The sequence below is a fragment of the Berghia stephanieae genome, chromosome 15 (genome assembly GCF_034508935.2).
Source record: "Berghia stephanieae isolate SIO BIC M18660-M18661 chromosome 15, UCSD_Bste_1.3, whole genome shotgun sequence".
Classification (NCBI taxonomy): Eukaryota; Metazoa; Mollusca; class Gastropoda; order Nudibranchia; family Aeolidiidae; genus Berghia; species Berghia stephanieae.
The window spans coordinates 1,768,244-1,783,243 of record NC_088374.1 but is presented as its reverse complement, the minus strand read 5'-3'; the positions used below and the strand labels follow the sequence as shown (position 1 = coordinate 1,783,243).

General features: G+C 37.6%; 1 protein-coding gene across 2 annotated transcripts in view; it reads left to right on the top strand.

Annotated features, from left to right (window-relative positions):
- The first annotated feature begins 58 nt into the window (after window positions 1-58).
- The window catches only part of LOC144960274 (ras-related protein Rab-8A-like), a 28,228-nt gene continuing 13,286 nt past the window's right edge, over window positions 59-15,000 (top strand). For both annotated transcript variants that reach the window (XR_013642817.1, XM_078893317.1), the window contains exons 1-5: window positions 59-232; window positions 8,212-8,272; window positions 11,311-11,371; window positions 12,253-12,330; window positions 14,630-14,719. Coding sequence is in view for 1 of the 2 variants with exons in the window: in XM_078893317.1 (XP_078749443.1) it covers window positions 109-232; window positions 8,212-8,272; window positions 11,311-11,371; window positions 12,253-12,330; window positions 14,630-14,719 (414 nt within the window). In the remaining variant the exon portion in view is untranslated. The remainder of the gene's footprint in view (window positions 233-8,211; window positions 8,273-11,310; window positions 11,372-12,252; window positions 12,331-14,629; window positions 14,720-15,000) is intronic.

Below are 15,000 nucleotides of genomic sequence, written 5' to 3'. Positions count from 1 at the left end.
GTGATTTTAACCGTAACCATGATCACATTCTCATACGGACCGGAAATGACCCTAATTTGGAAGCAATTTCTCGTATGCAAATAAGGGTGTTTCCGCTTGCCATCCAAAATGGCGAAAACCTACGACTACCTTTTCAAACTTTTACTTATCGGCGATTCAGCCGTAGGAAAAACTTGTATTCTCTTTCGTTTTTCGGAGGATGCTTTTAATTCAACGTTTATTTCAACCATCGGTGAGTATTGACTTATGGATCACCAAGTATTTCGATGGAAGACTGTTCCATACTGCTCTCCATTCATTGTTTTGTTGACCTGTTGCTGAGCCCTGGAGGAAAGTGAAAGTTGTGGCCTATGACTCATAATCATAAACATTGTGTATAGATATGCCAACAAAGTACTTGTCCAATGCTACCTCATACATTTTAGTCACAAATACATAATATCAGACAGCACTTAAGTTGATTAAACACAGTCACAACCTCGCCCTTTTGGAACTTGTTCAGGAATCGGAACCGGGAATAAGGAAGTCGAGAGTCGGCTGTACTGTGTCACTTCACTTCACTCTGTCACTGTCACTGTCAATGAATGTCACTGACACTGTCATCAGTTCATCAGGCTGTTGATAATCACAGACACCGGCCGGTAACCACAGACACTTTGCCAGAAAAATTTTGCACAAAGTGCCAAACAAGTTTTAGATAAAAACCTGATGACAATGATACGCTGTGATTATCCCCAGACAGATGTCTGGGGATAATAAAAATTTGTTATCCCCAGACACCTGTCCTGGGGATAACGAATTTTCATTATCCCCAGACGCATATTTGAAACTCCGCTCTTTTAAACAATTATCCACATTCCAGAATATGGAATGTTTCCAGATGCACATAGAAATAAGGAAAGTTAATAAAATATCTATAAAAACATAAAATTACCCAACCTTAAAATCAGTTGTTACTACATATACAATATGCGTCGACTTCGAAGTGGGTGTCATGGCCGAATGGTTTAGTCGTCTGCCCTGGAAGTTTGACCATAATCGACGTTGTGGGTTCGAATCCTGGTAACGTCACTTTTTTTTTTTTTTTTTTTTTAAATTCCGTCTTCTTTTTACAGAACGTTGAAAGGGATAAATGTCCCATCCATCCTCCCCCCACCTCTTTTTTTATTATTAAACTCTCTCTCTCTCTCTCTCTCTCTCTCTCTCTCTCTCTCTCTCTCTCTCTCTCTCTCTCTATTTCTCGCAATATATTTTATTCAAATAGTTTCTAAGCATAAATAATTCGCCCAACACGAAATTCAGAGACGACATGGTCAGAAAAGAATAAAATAATTAAAAAAAACAATAAGAAATTCATGCTCAGAACGGACAAATTTCATAAAGGTAGCAAAAAAAAACTATAAGTTAAAATATAAAAAAAAAGAAAAGCAAAAAGAAGATTTACCCTAAAGGATTTAGTGTAAACAATAAAATTAAGGTCAATAATATAATAAAAAAAAAAAAAAAAAAAATTCTACAGAATATTTTAACAAATAATAATAATAATAATAATAATAATAATAAATAATAAAATAATAATAATAATAATAATAACAATAATATAATAGTATATAATAAAGTATTAATAATAAAAAATAATACTATATAATTAAAATAATATAATAGTATGATAATAAGAGAAATTAATAATAAAAATAATACTATTATTGATTAATATATGATTATATGTATTAGTAATAATAAAAATTTATATTATTTAATATTATATAATATATTATTATTATTATCATTTGACCAAAGCAAAAAAACAAAACAATAATAGATCTAGAGCAAATTAAATAATGAAATAATATTATCGGAGAAATAAAAAAATTCAACTGATTAAAAAAAAAACTCTTGCTCGGAACTCGGAACAAAAGTGAAAACAATGAAAATCAATTGGGAAGAAAGAAAAAAAAGTAAAAAAAAAAATGTGTGTGTGTGTGGGGGGGGGGGGGGGGGGGGGGTCGCGACTGGGTCGAATCTGTGCAGCTAAAAGGAGTAAAATGAAAGGTGGCCTAACCCACTGAGCTGCCTATCCACACCGCTATCGGAATATTTTAAATTCATATATGAGCTAAACATATTTCCACCATTTTTGCTTCCTTGTTTTGGTATTTATTTTCATCTCTGATTCGAATAAAAATATGTTGTTGGATCTAGTTTTGTGGACGTGTGATACTAAATTGTATTGTCTTGTGCGAAGCAGACAGGAAAATAACAGGTGTGGGTTTTGGGCTTTGGGGCGAACAACACCATGGCCTAGGAATTCGTCCGCGACATAAAAATTATTCCCGGTCGTCCCCAAAATTGTGGCCAGAATGAGCAAATTATAGAAACAAGAGATGATCAATAAAGTTAACAGGTAGGTAGGTAATGAAAATTTAAATGGTTGGTGGACTATGAACAGATTTGATGATTAACAACTTTCTTCCTGGTTGAAAATAAAAAGTCGAATTGCCAGTTTGACGTTTTCAGATCAAAGTAACAAAAGAAATTTCATTGATCCATTTGCTTTAAAATATTTTTTTAAAAAGAGCTGGATTTGACATTTGATCACTATTTACTTTCATCTTGTGTTAAATATCACTTAATATATTCACTGTTTTGGGACACAACCACTAGTATTTTTTCCAGAATATTTGGTATTTTTCACGCCTAGTTTGGCATTTTGCATAAAATCTTTCTGCCCACTTGCTACATGCGTCTGGGGATAGTATCCCCAGACAGGTGTCTGGGGATAACGAATTTCTATTATCCCCAGACAGGCGTCTGGGAATAATGACAGCCACAATGATATTGTAACAACAGTAGTATGGATTGTTTGATTGTGATTGTGATTATTGCCACTGTCTGGCTATAATGTAGGCACTTTGATAAAATTTTCAAACTGAAAATATCTTAATTTGACCCAGTCAGGTGGATGGCACTTGAAAAAAACATAAAATTCGATCTCTCTCTCTCTCTCTCTCTCTCTCTCTCTCTCTCTCTCTCTCTCTCTCTCTCTCTCTCTCTCTCTCTCTCTCTCTCTCTCTCTCTCTCTCTCTCTCTCTCTCTCTCTGTGTTCCTTTCTAGTTTCCAGCAAATTGTCATATTCGTCCCCACTCCGATCTCAAAAAGTGTCTAAAAAGAATAAATGATTAAAATGCAAACAAAACAGAAATATTCAGAGAGCGACCAAATGGCCAGATAGAGGAGAAAAAAACAAACAATAATTTAAAAAAAAATAAAAACAATTTGAAGAAATTCATGCTCAGAAACGGAACAAAAGGCCAAACAAAAAGGAGAAAAGAATCGACTCGCACCAAAAAAAAAACAAAAAAAAAGGTGGGGGGGGGGGATGGATGGGACATTTATCCCTTGCAACGTTCTGTAAAAGGAAGATGGAATTTTAAAAATTAAAAAAAGTGGCGGAACCAGGATTTGAACCCACAACGTCGATTCTGGTAAAACTTCCAGGGCAGACGACTAAACCATTCGGCCATGACACCCACTTCAAAGTCGACGCATATTGTGTATATGTACTACTATGTAGTAACAACTGATTTAAAGATGGTTAATTTTATGTTTTTATAGATATTTTATTAACTTTCCTTATTTCTATGTGCATTTGGAAACATTCCATTTTCTGGAATGTGGATAATTGTTTAAAAGAACGGAGTTTCAAATCTGTGTCTGGGAATAACGAAATTTGGTTATCCCCAGACAGGTGTCGGGGATAATGACAGTGCTATCGAAATTCTGGTATTAAAGGAATACTTTATTTACGGATGTCCATCATAAATAACCATAAAGCATTTGGTTGGTTGGAACATGTTTTATTACGATAAGAGTAGTTTCATTCAAACCTCACAATGATGGACATCTAAAGAATAAAGAATAATAGATATGTTACAGACATGATAAATAATCTTCTTGTTATTCCCAGACATCTGTCAGGGAATAACCAATTTTCGTTATTCCCAGACACATTTTTGAAACTCCGCTCTTTTAAACAGTTATCCACATTCCAGAATATATGGAATGTTTCCGAATGCACATAGAAATAAGTTAAGTTAATAAAATATCAATAAAACCACAAAATTAACCAAAAATAAATCAGTCGTGAATCATTACTATATATACACAATATGCGTCGACTTTTATTGGGTATCATGGCCGAAAGGTTAAGGCGTCTGTCTTGGGAGGCTTGTCAGTGTCAGTGTCAGAATCGACGTTGTGGGCTCGAATCCTGGTTCCCCCATGTTTTAATTTTTTAGACTTCAGTCTTCTTTAAACAGAGCGTTGCAAATGATAAATGTCCCATCCTTACTTTAAAAAAAAAAAATTTTCTCTCTCTCTCTCTCTCTCTCTCTCTCTCTCTCTCTCTCTCTCTCTCTCTCTCTCTCTCTCTCTCTCTCTCTCTCTCTCTCTCCTCCCTCTCTCTCTCTCTCTCTCTCTCTCTCTCTCTCCCTCTCTCTCTCTCTCTCTTCCTTTCTAGCAAATTGTCATATATTCGTCCCCAATCCGATCTCAAAAGTGTCTAAAAAGAATAAAAATTAAAAAGCAAACAGAAATATCCAGAGAGCGACCAAATGGTCAGATATAGAGGGAAAAACAAAAAAAATAAATGGCAAGTGTTGGGTATCATTTTAAAGGTCAGAAAATAAGCTTTGTTTTCGTATAAATCATTTTCATGTATGTTCAGTATGGAAAAATTTAAGGTTAGATGAAAATGGGGAGAAAAAATATGAGGTTTTTGTTAAAAAAAGTGGAGTTGATGGTGAGTACAATAAAATAATGAGCGAGTGTATCAATTTTGATGAAATTTGGCAGAGATATTCCTCAATTAATTGTCTATCGATGTATCAAGTATAATTATAAGGCTGTCATTATTCCCTGACATGTCTGCCAATAACAAATATTGGTTATTCCCAGACACCTGTCTGGGAATAACCAATTTTCATTATTGGTAGACCCTGTCAGGCAATATAACCAATTTTCGTTATTGGCAGACCCTGTCAGGCAAATATAACCAATTTTCATTATTGGCAGACACATGTAACAAGGTGGCAGAAAGATTTTATGCAAAGTGCCAAACTAAGCCTGAAAAATACCAAATATTCTGAAAAAAAATGCCAGTGGTTATTTGTGTCTCAAAACAGTCAATATCAAATGTCAAATCCAGCTTTTTTTGTTTTTGTTTTAATGCAAATGGATCAATGAAATTTCTTTTGTCACTTTGAACTGATAATGTCAAACTGGCAATTTGCCTTTTTTTTTTTTTCAACCAATCAGTCGTACATCATCAAATCTATTCATAGTCCACCGCCCATTAAAATGTTCACTACCCGTCTATCTGTTAACGTTATTGATCGTCTTTTGTTTCTATAATTTGTTCATTCTGGCCACAATTTTGGGGATATCGATAATGGCCGGGAATTTGTTTATTTCGCTGACGAATATATTAGGCCAAGGTGTTGTTCGCCCCAAAGCCCAAAACCCACTACACCTGTTTTTTTCCCCCCCTGTCTCCTTCATACAAGACAATGCAATTTATTATCACACGTCCACAAAACTAGATCCAACAACATATTCAAATCCGAGATGAAAAGAACTATTGAAACAAGGAAGCAAAGATGGTGGGAAAATGTCTAGCTCGTATATGAATTTTAAGATACATCGATTCCGGTGTGGGTAGATAGCTCAGTGGGTTAGACCACCTTTCGTTTTGCTCCTTTTAGCTACACACACATTGGAATCCAATCCTCCCCCCCCCCCCCCCCCCCCCCCCCCCTTTTTTTTTTTTTGTTTTGAGCGAGTCTATATTTTATAAGAAAAAAATGTTGGTTTTTTTTTTGGTTTTTTTTTCCCTCTATCTGACCATTTGGTTGCTCTGTGAATAGTTCTGTTTCTTTGCTTTTTAATTAGTTATTCTTTTTAGAATATACATTTTGAGATCGGAATGGGGACGAATATGACAATTAGCTAGAAAGGAACTAAGAGAGAGAGAGAGAGTTTTAAAAAAAATTAAAAGAGGTGGGACATTTATCATTTGCAGCGCTCTGCAAAAAGAAGACGGAATTTTTAAAAATAATAAATTAAATGTGGTGGAACCAGAACCAGGATTCGAACCCACAACGTCGATTCTGACACTGACACTGACAAGCCTCCCAAGGCAGACGCCTTAACAATTCGGCCATGATACCCAATGAAAGTCGACGCATATTGTGTATATATAGTAACGAGTAACGTCTGATTTATTTTTGGTTAATTTTGTGGTTTTATTGATATTTTATTAACTTAAATTATTTCTATGTGCATTTCGAAACATTCCGTATTCTTGAATGTGGATAACTGTTTAAAAGAGTGGAGTTTCAAAAAAGTGTCTGGGAATAAGAAATTTCCACCTGTCTGGGAACAACTAATTTTCGTTACTGTTGGCAGACCCTGTCTGGGAATAATCACATCGTAATTTAAAATGTATCCATAATTTTAAAATTAAAAGTTTTTGTAATTCAAAAATTAATAAATTATTGCTTCATCAGCTTTCTGAGAAATACAATCAGGAGTTACGAATGAAATACACCGTTAGAAAGCTTCTTGTTTTGTACCTTTTAACATGATACCTACAAAAATTAGCTACATGGGCTCACATATAACGTCATGGTGACCAAAACAGTAAAGGCCCAAAAATAAAGTTCCAAGAAACGAGTTTCACCTTACAGTGAGCCTATCGGCGGCCACTGGACTGGGGTTATCAAAGTCGCTGCCAATAATGATCCATCGTTCTGCCAATAATGATCCATCGTTCTGTCAATAATGATCCATCGTTCTGTGATCCATCGTTCTGTCAATAATGATCCATCGTTCTGTCAATGATGATCCATCGTTCTGTCAATAATGATCCATCGTTCTGTGATCCATCGTTCTGTCAATAATGATCCATCGTTCTGTCAATGATGATCCATCGTTCTGTCAATAATGATCCATCGTTCTGTGATCCATCGTTCTGCCAATAATGATCCATCGTTCTGTCAATAATGATCCATCGTTCTGTCAATAATGATCCATCGTTCTGCCAATAATGATCCATCGTTCTGTGATCCATCGTTCTGTCAATAATGATCCATCGTTCTGTGATCCATCGTTCTGTCAATAATGATCCATCGTTCTGTGATCCATCGTTCTGTCAATGATGATCCATCGTTCTGCCAATAATGATCCATCGTTCTGCCAATAGTGATCCATCGTTCTGCCAATAATGATCCATCGTTGTGCCAAGAATGATCCATCGTTATGCCAAGAATGATCCATCGTTCTGCCAATAATGATCCATCGTTCTGCCAATAGTGATCCATCGTTCTGTGATCCATCGTTCTGCCAATAGTGATCCATCGTTCTGCCAATAGTGATCCATCGTTCTGCCAATAATGATCCATCGTTCTGCCAATAGTGATCCATCGTAGTGTGATCCATCGTTCTGCCAATAATGATCCATCGTTCTGCCAATAATGATCCATCATTCTGCCAATAATGATCCATCGTTTTGCCAATAATGATCCATCGTTGTTGGCAGACTCTGTCTTGCAATAATGATGGACGGTTATACTATACAGAGATACTTTTTTGAAACTCTGTTCTTTTAAACATTTATCCACACTCCAGAATATGGAAAGTTTTGTAATGCACAATATAAATAAGTATTGTCAAAGAAGCAAAAAACTCTAGGATTGAGTGAGTTAATGTTTTGTTTCTTTATTCATCGTTTATTACGTGGTGTCGTGATTTGATTTTTTTTTTTCCTCCCAGTTTCTGTTTTCTAAAGCCATGGCAGAGTACGATTTCATGTGTGTTGGGCTTTCATATAGTGCAATATCCACTAAATGTGCTCAAAGCACTTTACAAAGGGTCCCTGGCCAACAGTAACATTTAACATTTAGGACAGGACATGACGCCTGTTAGGCGATGTTACAATTTTTCGGAGAGAGACAATGCTGTTAATGGCCAGGTGCTCATTTTACACCTGCGTACGGTGAGAGAATGTGAGCAAAGAGCCTTCTTCAAGGACTCAACTGCTGCTGAGCGAGGCTGTAACCCAGGACCTTCCCATATGAAAGCGAGTGGATATTTAGGCGCTATATAAATTCATTATTTTCATTTCTATTTATATTTGTTCCCTTCTGATTTCAGGTATCGACTTCAAGATAAGGACGATAGAACTGGATGGGAAGAAAATTAAATTACAAATATGGTAAGTGCACAGATTTCATCATTCAAGCCAGGTTGAAAAGAGTTATAAATCAGTCGATACTTTTCATCCAAGTTTAAAACCCGCCTATGGTACCTTTAATAATCAGACTTCCCGACTTGTAATTGGAAAAACTCGTAGTTTTCAGGGGTAGCATCATTGTGGACATGATAACGACTTGAAAAAATGATCAATTTGTGTTGAAATTCAGACACATTCAGTTCATGCTTTCATCTCCTTTATATAGATAGTATGCGCTTGGCTAAGAAGCTCAAAACATTGCCATCCGGAAGTATAACGGACCAACACACAAAACTGTGTGTATCCATGAACATTTATAGTCGGGTTAATACAGTTCAGTGAGCATTACTCATAAACGCGGATGGCAAAAAAACAATAACAAAGACCTGAGTGACGTCATCTTCGAACTATCTATACCAGCTCTGGCAACAAAACTTTGATTTCAAGAAATGTATCGAATTAAAGATGTTTATTTAGTTGTCTCAAACGATACAAATGTTGCTGCTCGAATCACGAAGAAATAAATAACTATGGAAATCAATGTAAGCTTCAATTTAATTATGAAAACTGATAGAATGGACGTTTCGGGTTTCCCTTTTATCAACAAGACAGGATGAATGAAACACTACTTAACATCTTAACAATGCCACAACCACATCATCTCATTCATCTGTAAAATAGAATTTCATTCATCCTGTTTGTTGATAAAGGGGAAACCTGAAATGTCAATTCTATCTGTTTTCGTAATTAAATTGAAGCTTACAGTCAATTTCACATTGTTGTTTATGTCTCCAATGATGAATGTTGTAGAGCAACTTACTTACTTATCCGAACCAGCGACCACCCGAGCTCTAGCCCTTCGGTCTTGTGCCATGACGTAGAAGTTAGACGTCTTTTGTAGTTGTTCCAGGTGACTATAAAGTGTGTTACTGATGCTTGGATTTGGTGGGAGGAATGTGCATCTCAGGTCTTCAAGAGGTTGACATTCAAGCAAGTGGTGTGTTACTGTTTCATTGGGGTGTTGACATAGGGGGCAGGAAGGGGACGTGTCTTTTGTAATTTTGCTTAAATGGTTGTTGAGCGGTATATGTTGTGTTCTTAGTTGAAAGATGATGCTTTGCTGGTGTCTTCTGAGCTTATTTAGGCAATCAGTAGAGTAACTGAAATAACCAGTAATGCATACCTGCCAATCCTTCCACTTTTGGCCGAATCATTTCCTATTTTCACTCGTCCTTTTTCCACTTTTCCGCCATTGTCTCTAAAATTCTGATTTTCAAAATTGATAAAATAATGGTAATAAGGGAATAAAAAAGAGATAGACAGAGAGAGAGGGGGGGTGGGGGCGATTGCACTCCTTCCCCTCTTACCGATTCCGTTACCGAACACACGTGATCAAATGTAATTTTGCCAGCTGTGCCAGAATAGTGTCATTATGTTTTTGGTGGCAAAGATGGTGATCAGTTTTATACAGAATAATAGAATTATCCATTGTTACGAAACTCATATTTCTTGTCTCAAATTCCTATTTCTTGTCTCAAATTCATACTTCTTGTCTCAAATTCCTATGTCTTGTCTCAAATTCATATTTCTTGTCTCAAATTCCTATGTCTTGTCTCAAATTCATATTTCTTGTCTCAAATTCATATTTCTTGTCTCAAATTCATATTTTTTGTCTCAATTCATATTTGTGGCTCAACTCAAATTCATATTATCTGAAGTTCTGATTCCACTTTTGGAAGATGCGAGTAATTAAATATAAACGTGTTACGAAATAAAGACCCTTAGTGGAGACCGATTAATTTGAAAGTTTCCAGCTTTGTTTTTTGTATTTTTTTTCTTCCCTCCCTCCTTTTTCAAAATTCTACAATGATTGGTGTTTCTGCATAATACAAAGCTGCCAACCATTCCACTTTTGACGGAACCATTTCCTGTTTTCACTCATCTGTTTTTGTACTATTCCGCCATTGTCACTAAGATTCCGATTGACAACAATGATGATAAATGGTAAGAATAGAAAAGAGCAAAGGGGGTGGGTGGGGGGATAAAGAGGTGAAGGGGGTGGGTGGGGGGATAAAGAGGTGAAGGGGGTGGGTGGGGGGGATAAAGAGGTGAAGGGGGTGGGTGGGGGGATAAAGAGGTGAAGGGGGTGGGTGGGGGGGATAAAGAGGTGAAGGGGGTGGGTGGGGGGATAAAGAGGTGAAGGGGGTGGGTGGGGGATAAAGAGGTGAAGGGGGTGGGTGGGGGGATAAAGAGGTGAAGGGGTGGGTGGGGGGATAAAGAGGTGAAGGGGGTGGGTGGGGGGGGGATAAAGAGGTGAAGGGGGTGGGTGGGGGGATAAAGAGGTGAAGGGGGTGGGTGGGGGGGATAAAGAGGTGAAGGGGGTGGGTGGGGGGATAAAGAGGTGAAGGGGGTGGGTGGGGGGATAAAGAGGTGAAGGGGGTGGGTGGGGGGATAAAGAGGTGAAGGGGGTGGGTGGGGGGATAAAGAGGTGAAGGGGGTGGGTGGGGGGATAAAGAGGTGAAGGGGGTGGGTGGGGGGATAAAGAGGTGAAGGGGGTGGGTGGGGGGATAAAGAGGTGAAGGGGGTGGGTGGGGGGGGGATAAAGAGGTGAAGGGGGTGGGTGGGGGATAAAGAGGTGAAGGGGGTGGGTGGGGGGATAAAGAGGTGAAGGGGGTGGGTGGGGGGATAAAGAGGTGAAGGGGGTGGGTGGGGGGATAAAGAGGTGAAATTCCTATTTTTAGGCATTCTTGTTCCACTTTTGGAATGTGAAAGGTTGGCAGGTCTGATGACTATTTCCATTGGAGATAAAAAAATAAAGTGAGTCGATGGGAATCATTTAAAAGGGAACAAAACAAAACAAACGACGTTTTTGCCCTTAGGGCCGAAACGTTGATTGTTTTGTGTTGTTCCCTTATATATGAGTCACATCGACTCACTTTATTTTTTTATCTCCATTTTATTGGCTCATTTAGGCACCTGTAGCTTTGGTTTGACTATTTCCATTGTTTTCCACGTGACAGGGACACAGCAGGCCAGGAGAGGTTCAGGACCATCACCACAGCCTACTACAGAGGTGCCATGGTCAGTTGTTTTCTCGACAGGTTTTCATTATTATTTATATATATTGTGTCAGTGCATGACGTAATCAGTTGGAATTTGAACATTTTGGATTTGCATTAAAAAAAAAAAAATCTGAAAGAATATTCTCCCCAGAGCATTTTAATATTTATTTGAAGTAAATCGGGTGATTTTTCATGAAGTTATGGTCAGATGTATGGGAAAGGTATCTTTTCTCAAATTTCATACTTTTTCTAATTGACTAGCTGTGAAAAATATTTAGAAGTGAAATTAAGCTTTTATATTTCCCGAAGTTGTACATAAAGGGTTGATTTAAACATTTATGACAAGAACTCATTTTTTAAGTAAAAATTGACCTTCTAACTAAACTTGGCAATATCTCAGTTCAAACCTTTTCACCATCCGACTGATTATGTCATTCACTGTAATATATGTTAAAGAATTACTTTGGAGGAGAGTGAGAGGGGGGGGGGGGGGGGGGGTGTTTGTTTACTTGATTTTTTTTTTTAAAGATGTATCCGTGTGAAAATTGAATATTGACATTATGGGAACGCTGCTATTAAACTTTTAGATTTTCAAGGCTCAAGGTCCCTTCAGATCTGTATTATTATTATTATTATTATTATTATTATTATTATTATTATTATTATTATTATTATTATTATTATTATTATTATGATCATTGTTATTATTATTATTATTATTATTATTATATTATTATTATTATTATTATTATTATTATTATTATTATTATTATTATTATTATTATGATCATTATTATTATCATTATCATTATTATTATTATTATTATTATTACTACTATTATTATCATTACACAAGCTAGCACATGACATATTTTCTATGATTATTTCTTCCCTCCCCAGGGCATCATGCTGGTGTACGACATCACCAATGAGAAATCATTCGACAACATCCGGACATGGATACGGAACATTGAGGAGGTGGGGAATCTTTGTGGTCCCAGAGTAGGAAATGGGAGGAAACGATTTGATTGGAAATTGGGAGAAATTAACGACGGGCAGATCTCATGGTGGTCGTGGTGGTGTCTAGGCATGGGAGGGGGGTTGGGGGTCCCGATAGCTCAGTTGGTAGAGCACTCGCTTCACACACAAAGGGACCGAGATTGAACCCGGGGGCAGTCGAGATTTTTTCTCTGATCCCCCCTGTCCACCCAGCAGTGATTAGGTCGCTGGGTCTGTTAGATTTGGCGGAAAGTGCTTTGCGATAGACTAGCATCCTGTCCGAAGGGAAGCAAGCAATTGCTATTTATTGTCCATTTCACCCCCTAGAAACCGGGATAAACTCCAGCTTCATGAGCCCAATGGCTGTGAATGACGATTGCTAAGCAAGCGATTTGACAATCTACTGACAGTATGCTAAAAGCTACAACCGTGGAATTAAAAACTAGAGGTGGCGAAATGAGTCGATGAAATGGAGAGAAAGATGAAGGGAGTCAATTTGACTTGTATAGTAGAAGGTGGTGAAATGAGTCGATGAAATGGAGAGAAAGATGAAGGGAGTCAATTTGACTTGTATAGTAGAAGGTGATGAAATGAGTCTATAAAATGGAGAGAAAGATGAAGGGAGTCAATTTGACTTGTATAGTAGAAGGTGGTGAAATGAGTCTATAAAATGGAGAGAAAGATGAAGGGAGTCAATTTGACTTGTATAGTAGAAGGTGGTGAAATGAGTCGATGAAATGGAGAGAAAGATGAAGGGAGTCAATTTGACTTGTATAGTAGAAGGTGGTGAAATGAGTCTATAAAATGGAGAGAAAGATGAAGGGAGTCAATTTGACTTGTATAGTAGAAGGTGGTGAAATGAGTCGATGAAATGGAGAGAAAGATGAAGGGAGTCAATTTGACTTGTATAGTAGAAGGTGGTGAAATGAGTCGATGAAATGGAGAGAAAGATGAAGGGAGTCAATTTGACTTGTATAGTAGAAGGTGGTGAAATGAGTCGATGAAATGGAGAGAAAGATGAAGGGAGTCAATTTGACTTGTATAGTAGAAGGTGGTGAAATGAATCGATAAAATGGAGAGAAAGATGAAGGGAGTCAATTTGACTTGTATAGTACAAGGGAATGTCACAAAACAAATATTTCGTGTTTACTTGAAAAAAAGGCCGAAAGGTCGTTTGTTTTGTGTTGTTCCCTTATTTATGAGTCAAATTTACTCCCTTTATCTTTCTCTCCATTCATGGAATTGTTTGATCATGGCTCTAAACAAAGCATTTTCATTGGACAGCCGGACCTGCCCACTTATATGAAATATTTTGGCTCCAAATTCATAACGTCGCGATCACCACCTTTTTTGATGTCATGTACTTTCTATATTGTTTTGTGTTGATGTAATTTAAAGTGCCAAGAGCCTCATTGTTGTAGACACTGTGCGCCCTTTTAGAGTCAGAAAAGTGAGTGGAGCAGGCACTTATGTTGGTAACAACAAGAGATGAAGTGAGTAGAAAAGTGCCAGAAGACAATAGAGAATAAAAAAATTTTCGCGGCGGTGGTGGGGTTTGAACCTGCAACCTTATTGGTACGACAACTCCGCCTGGCCGGTGAGAGCGTGACTCTACCATATGAGCTATCCACGAATACGAAACTCAGGTCATTTCTAGAGCTCTCTCTCACCGACTTCTGGAGACTGCGGGTTCGCACACAACCATCGCGAAGATACCTGGCCAGCAGTTAAGCTTAATAGCCAATATTCTCAACACAAACATATAACATAGAAACGATTGAGACATTGAGTATGCTCCGGTATATGGGGTGAATTTTTAATTCAGAAAAGTGAGTGGAGCAGGCACTTATGTTGGTAAAACAAGATATGAAGTGAATAGAAAAGTGCCAGAAGACAATAGAGAATATTTTTGTATTCGTGGATAGCTCATATGGTAGAGTCACGCTCTCACCGGCCAGGCAGAGTTGTCGTACCAGTAAGGTCGCAGGTTCAAACCCCACCACCGCCGCAAAAAATTTTTTATTCTCTATTGTTGGCACTTTTCTACTCACTTCATCTCTATAAGAGTCCTATTTTCTTCTTCTTCTTCTTCTTCTTCTTCTTCTTCTTCTTCTTCTTCTTCTTCTTCTTCTTCTTCTTCTTCTTCTTCTTCTTCTTCTTCTTCTTCTTCTTCTTCTTCTTCTTCTTCTTCTTCTTCTTCTTCTTCTTCTTCTCATCATCATCATCATCATCATCATCATCATCATTATTATTACTATTATTATGATGATGATTTCAGCATGCGTCAAAAGACGTAGAGAAGATGATGTTGGGTAACAAATGTGATTTACAAGACAGACGACAAGTGTCCAAGGAGAGAGGGGAGCAGGTGAGACCAATGATTGCTGGTAACCATTAAACGTGCTCAACGCGCTTTACAAGGGGTCATTAGCCAACAGCAACACAGACACGTCATTTAGGCGATATTACAATTTTTCTCTCCGACAGAGACAACGTTCTTTGGTCAGGTACTCATTTTACACCTGAGTACAGTGAGAGAATGTGAGTAAAACCTATGCACTACTCAGAGTTGGACTCGACCCCTAGACCTTCCAGGCTGAAGTACTGGCATACTCTAGAAAAATTTGACCCCAGGAAACTTAGTCCTTC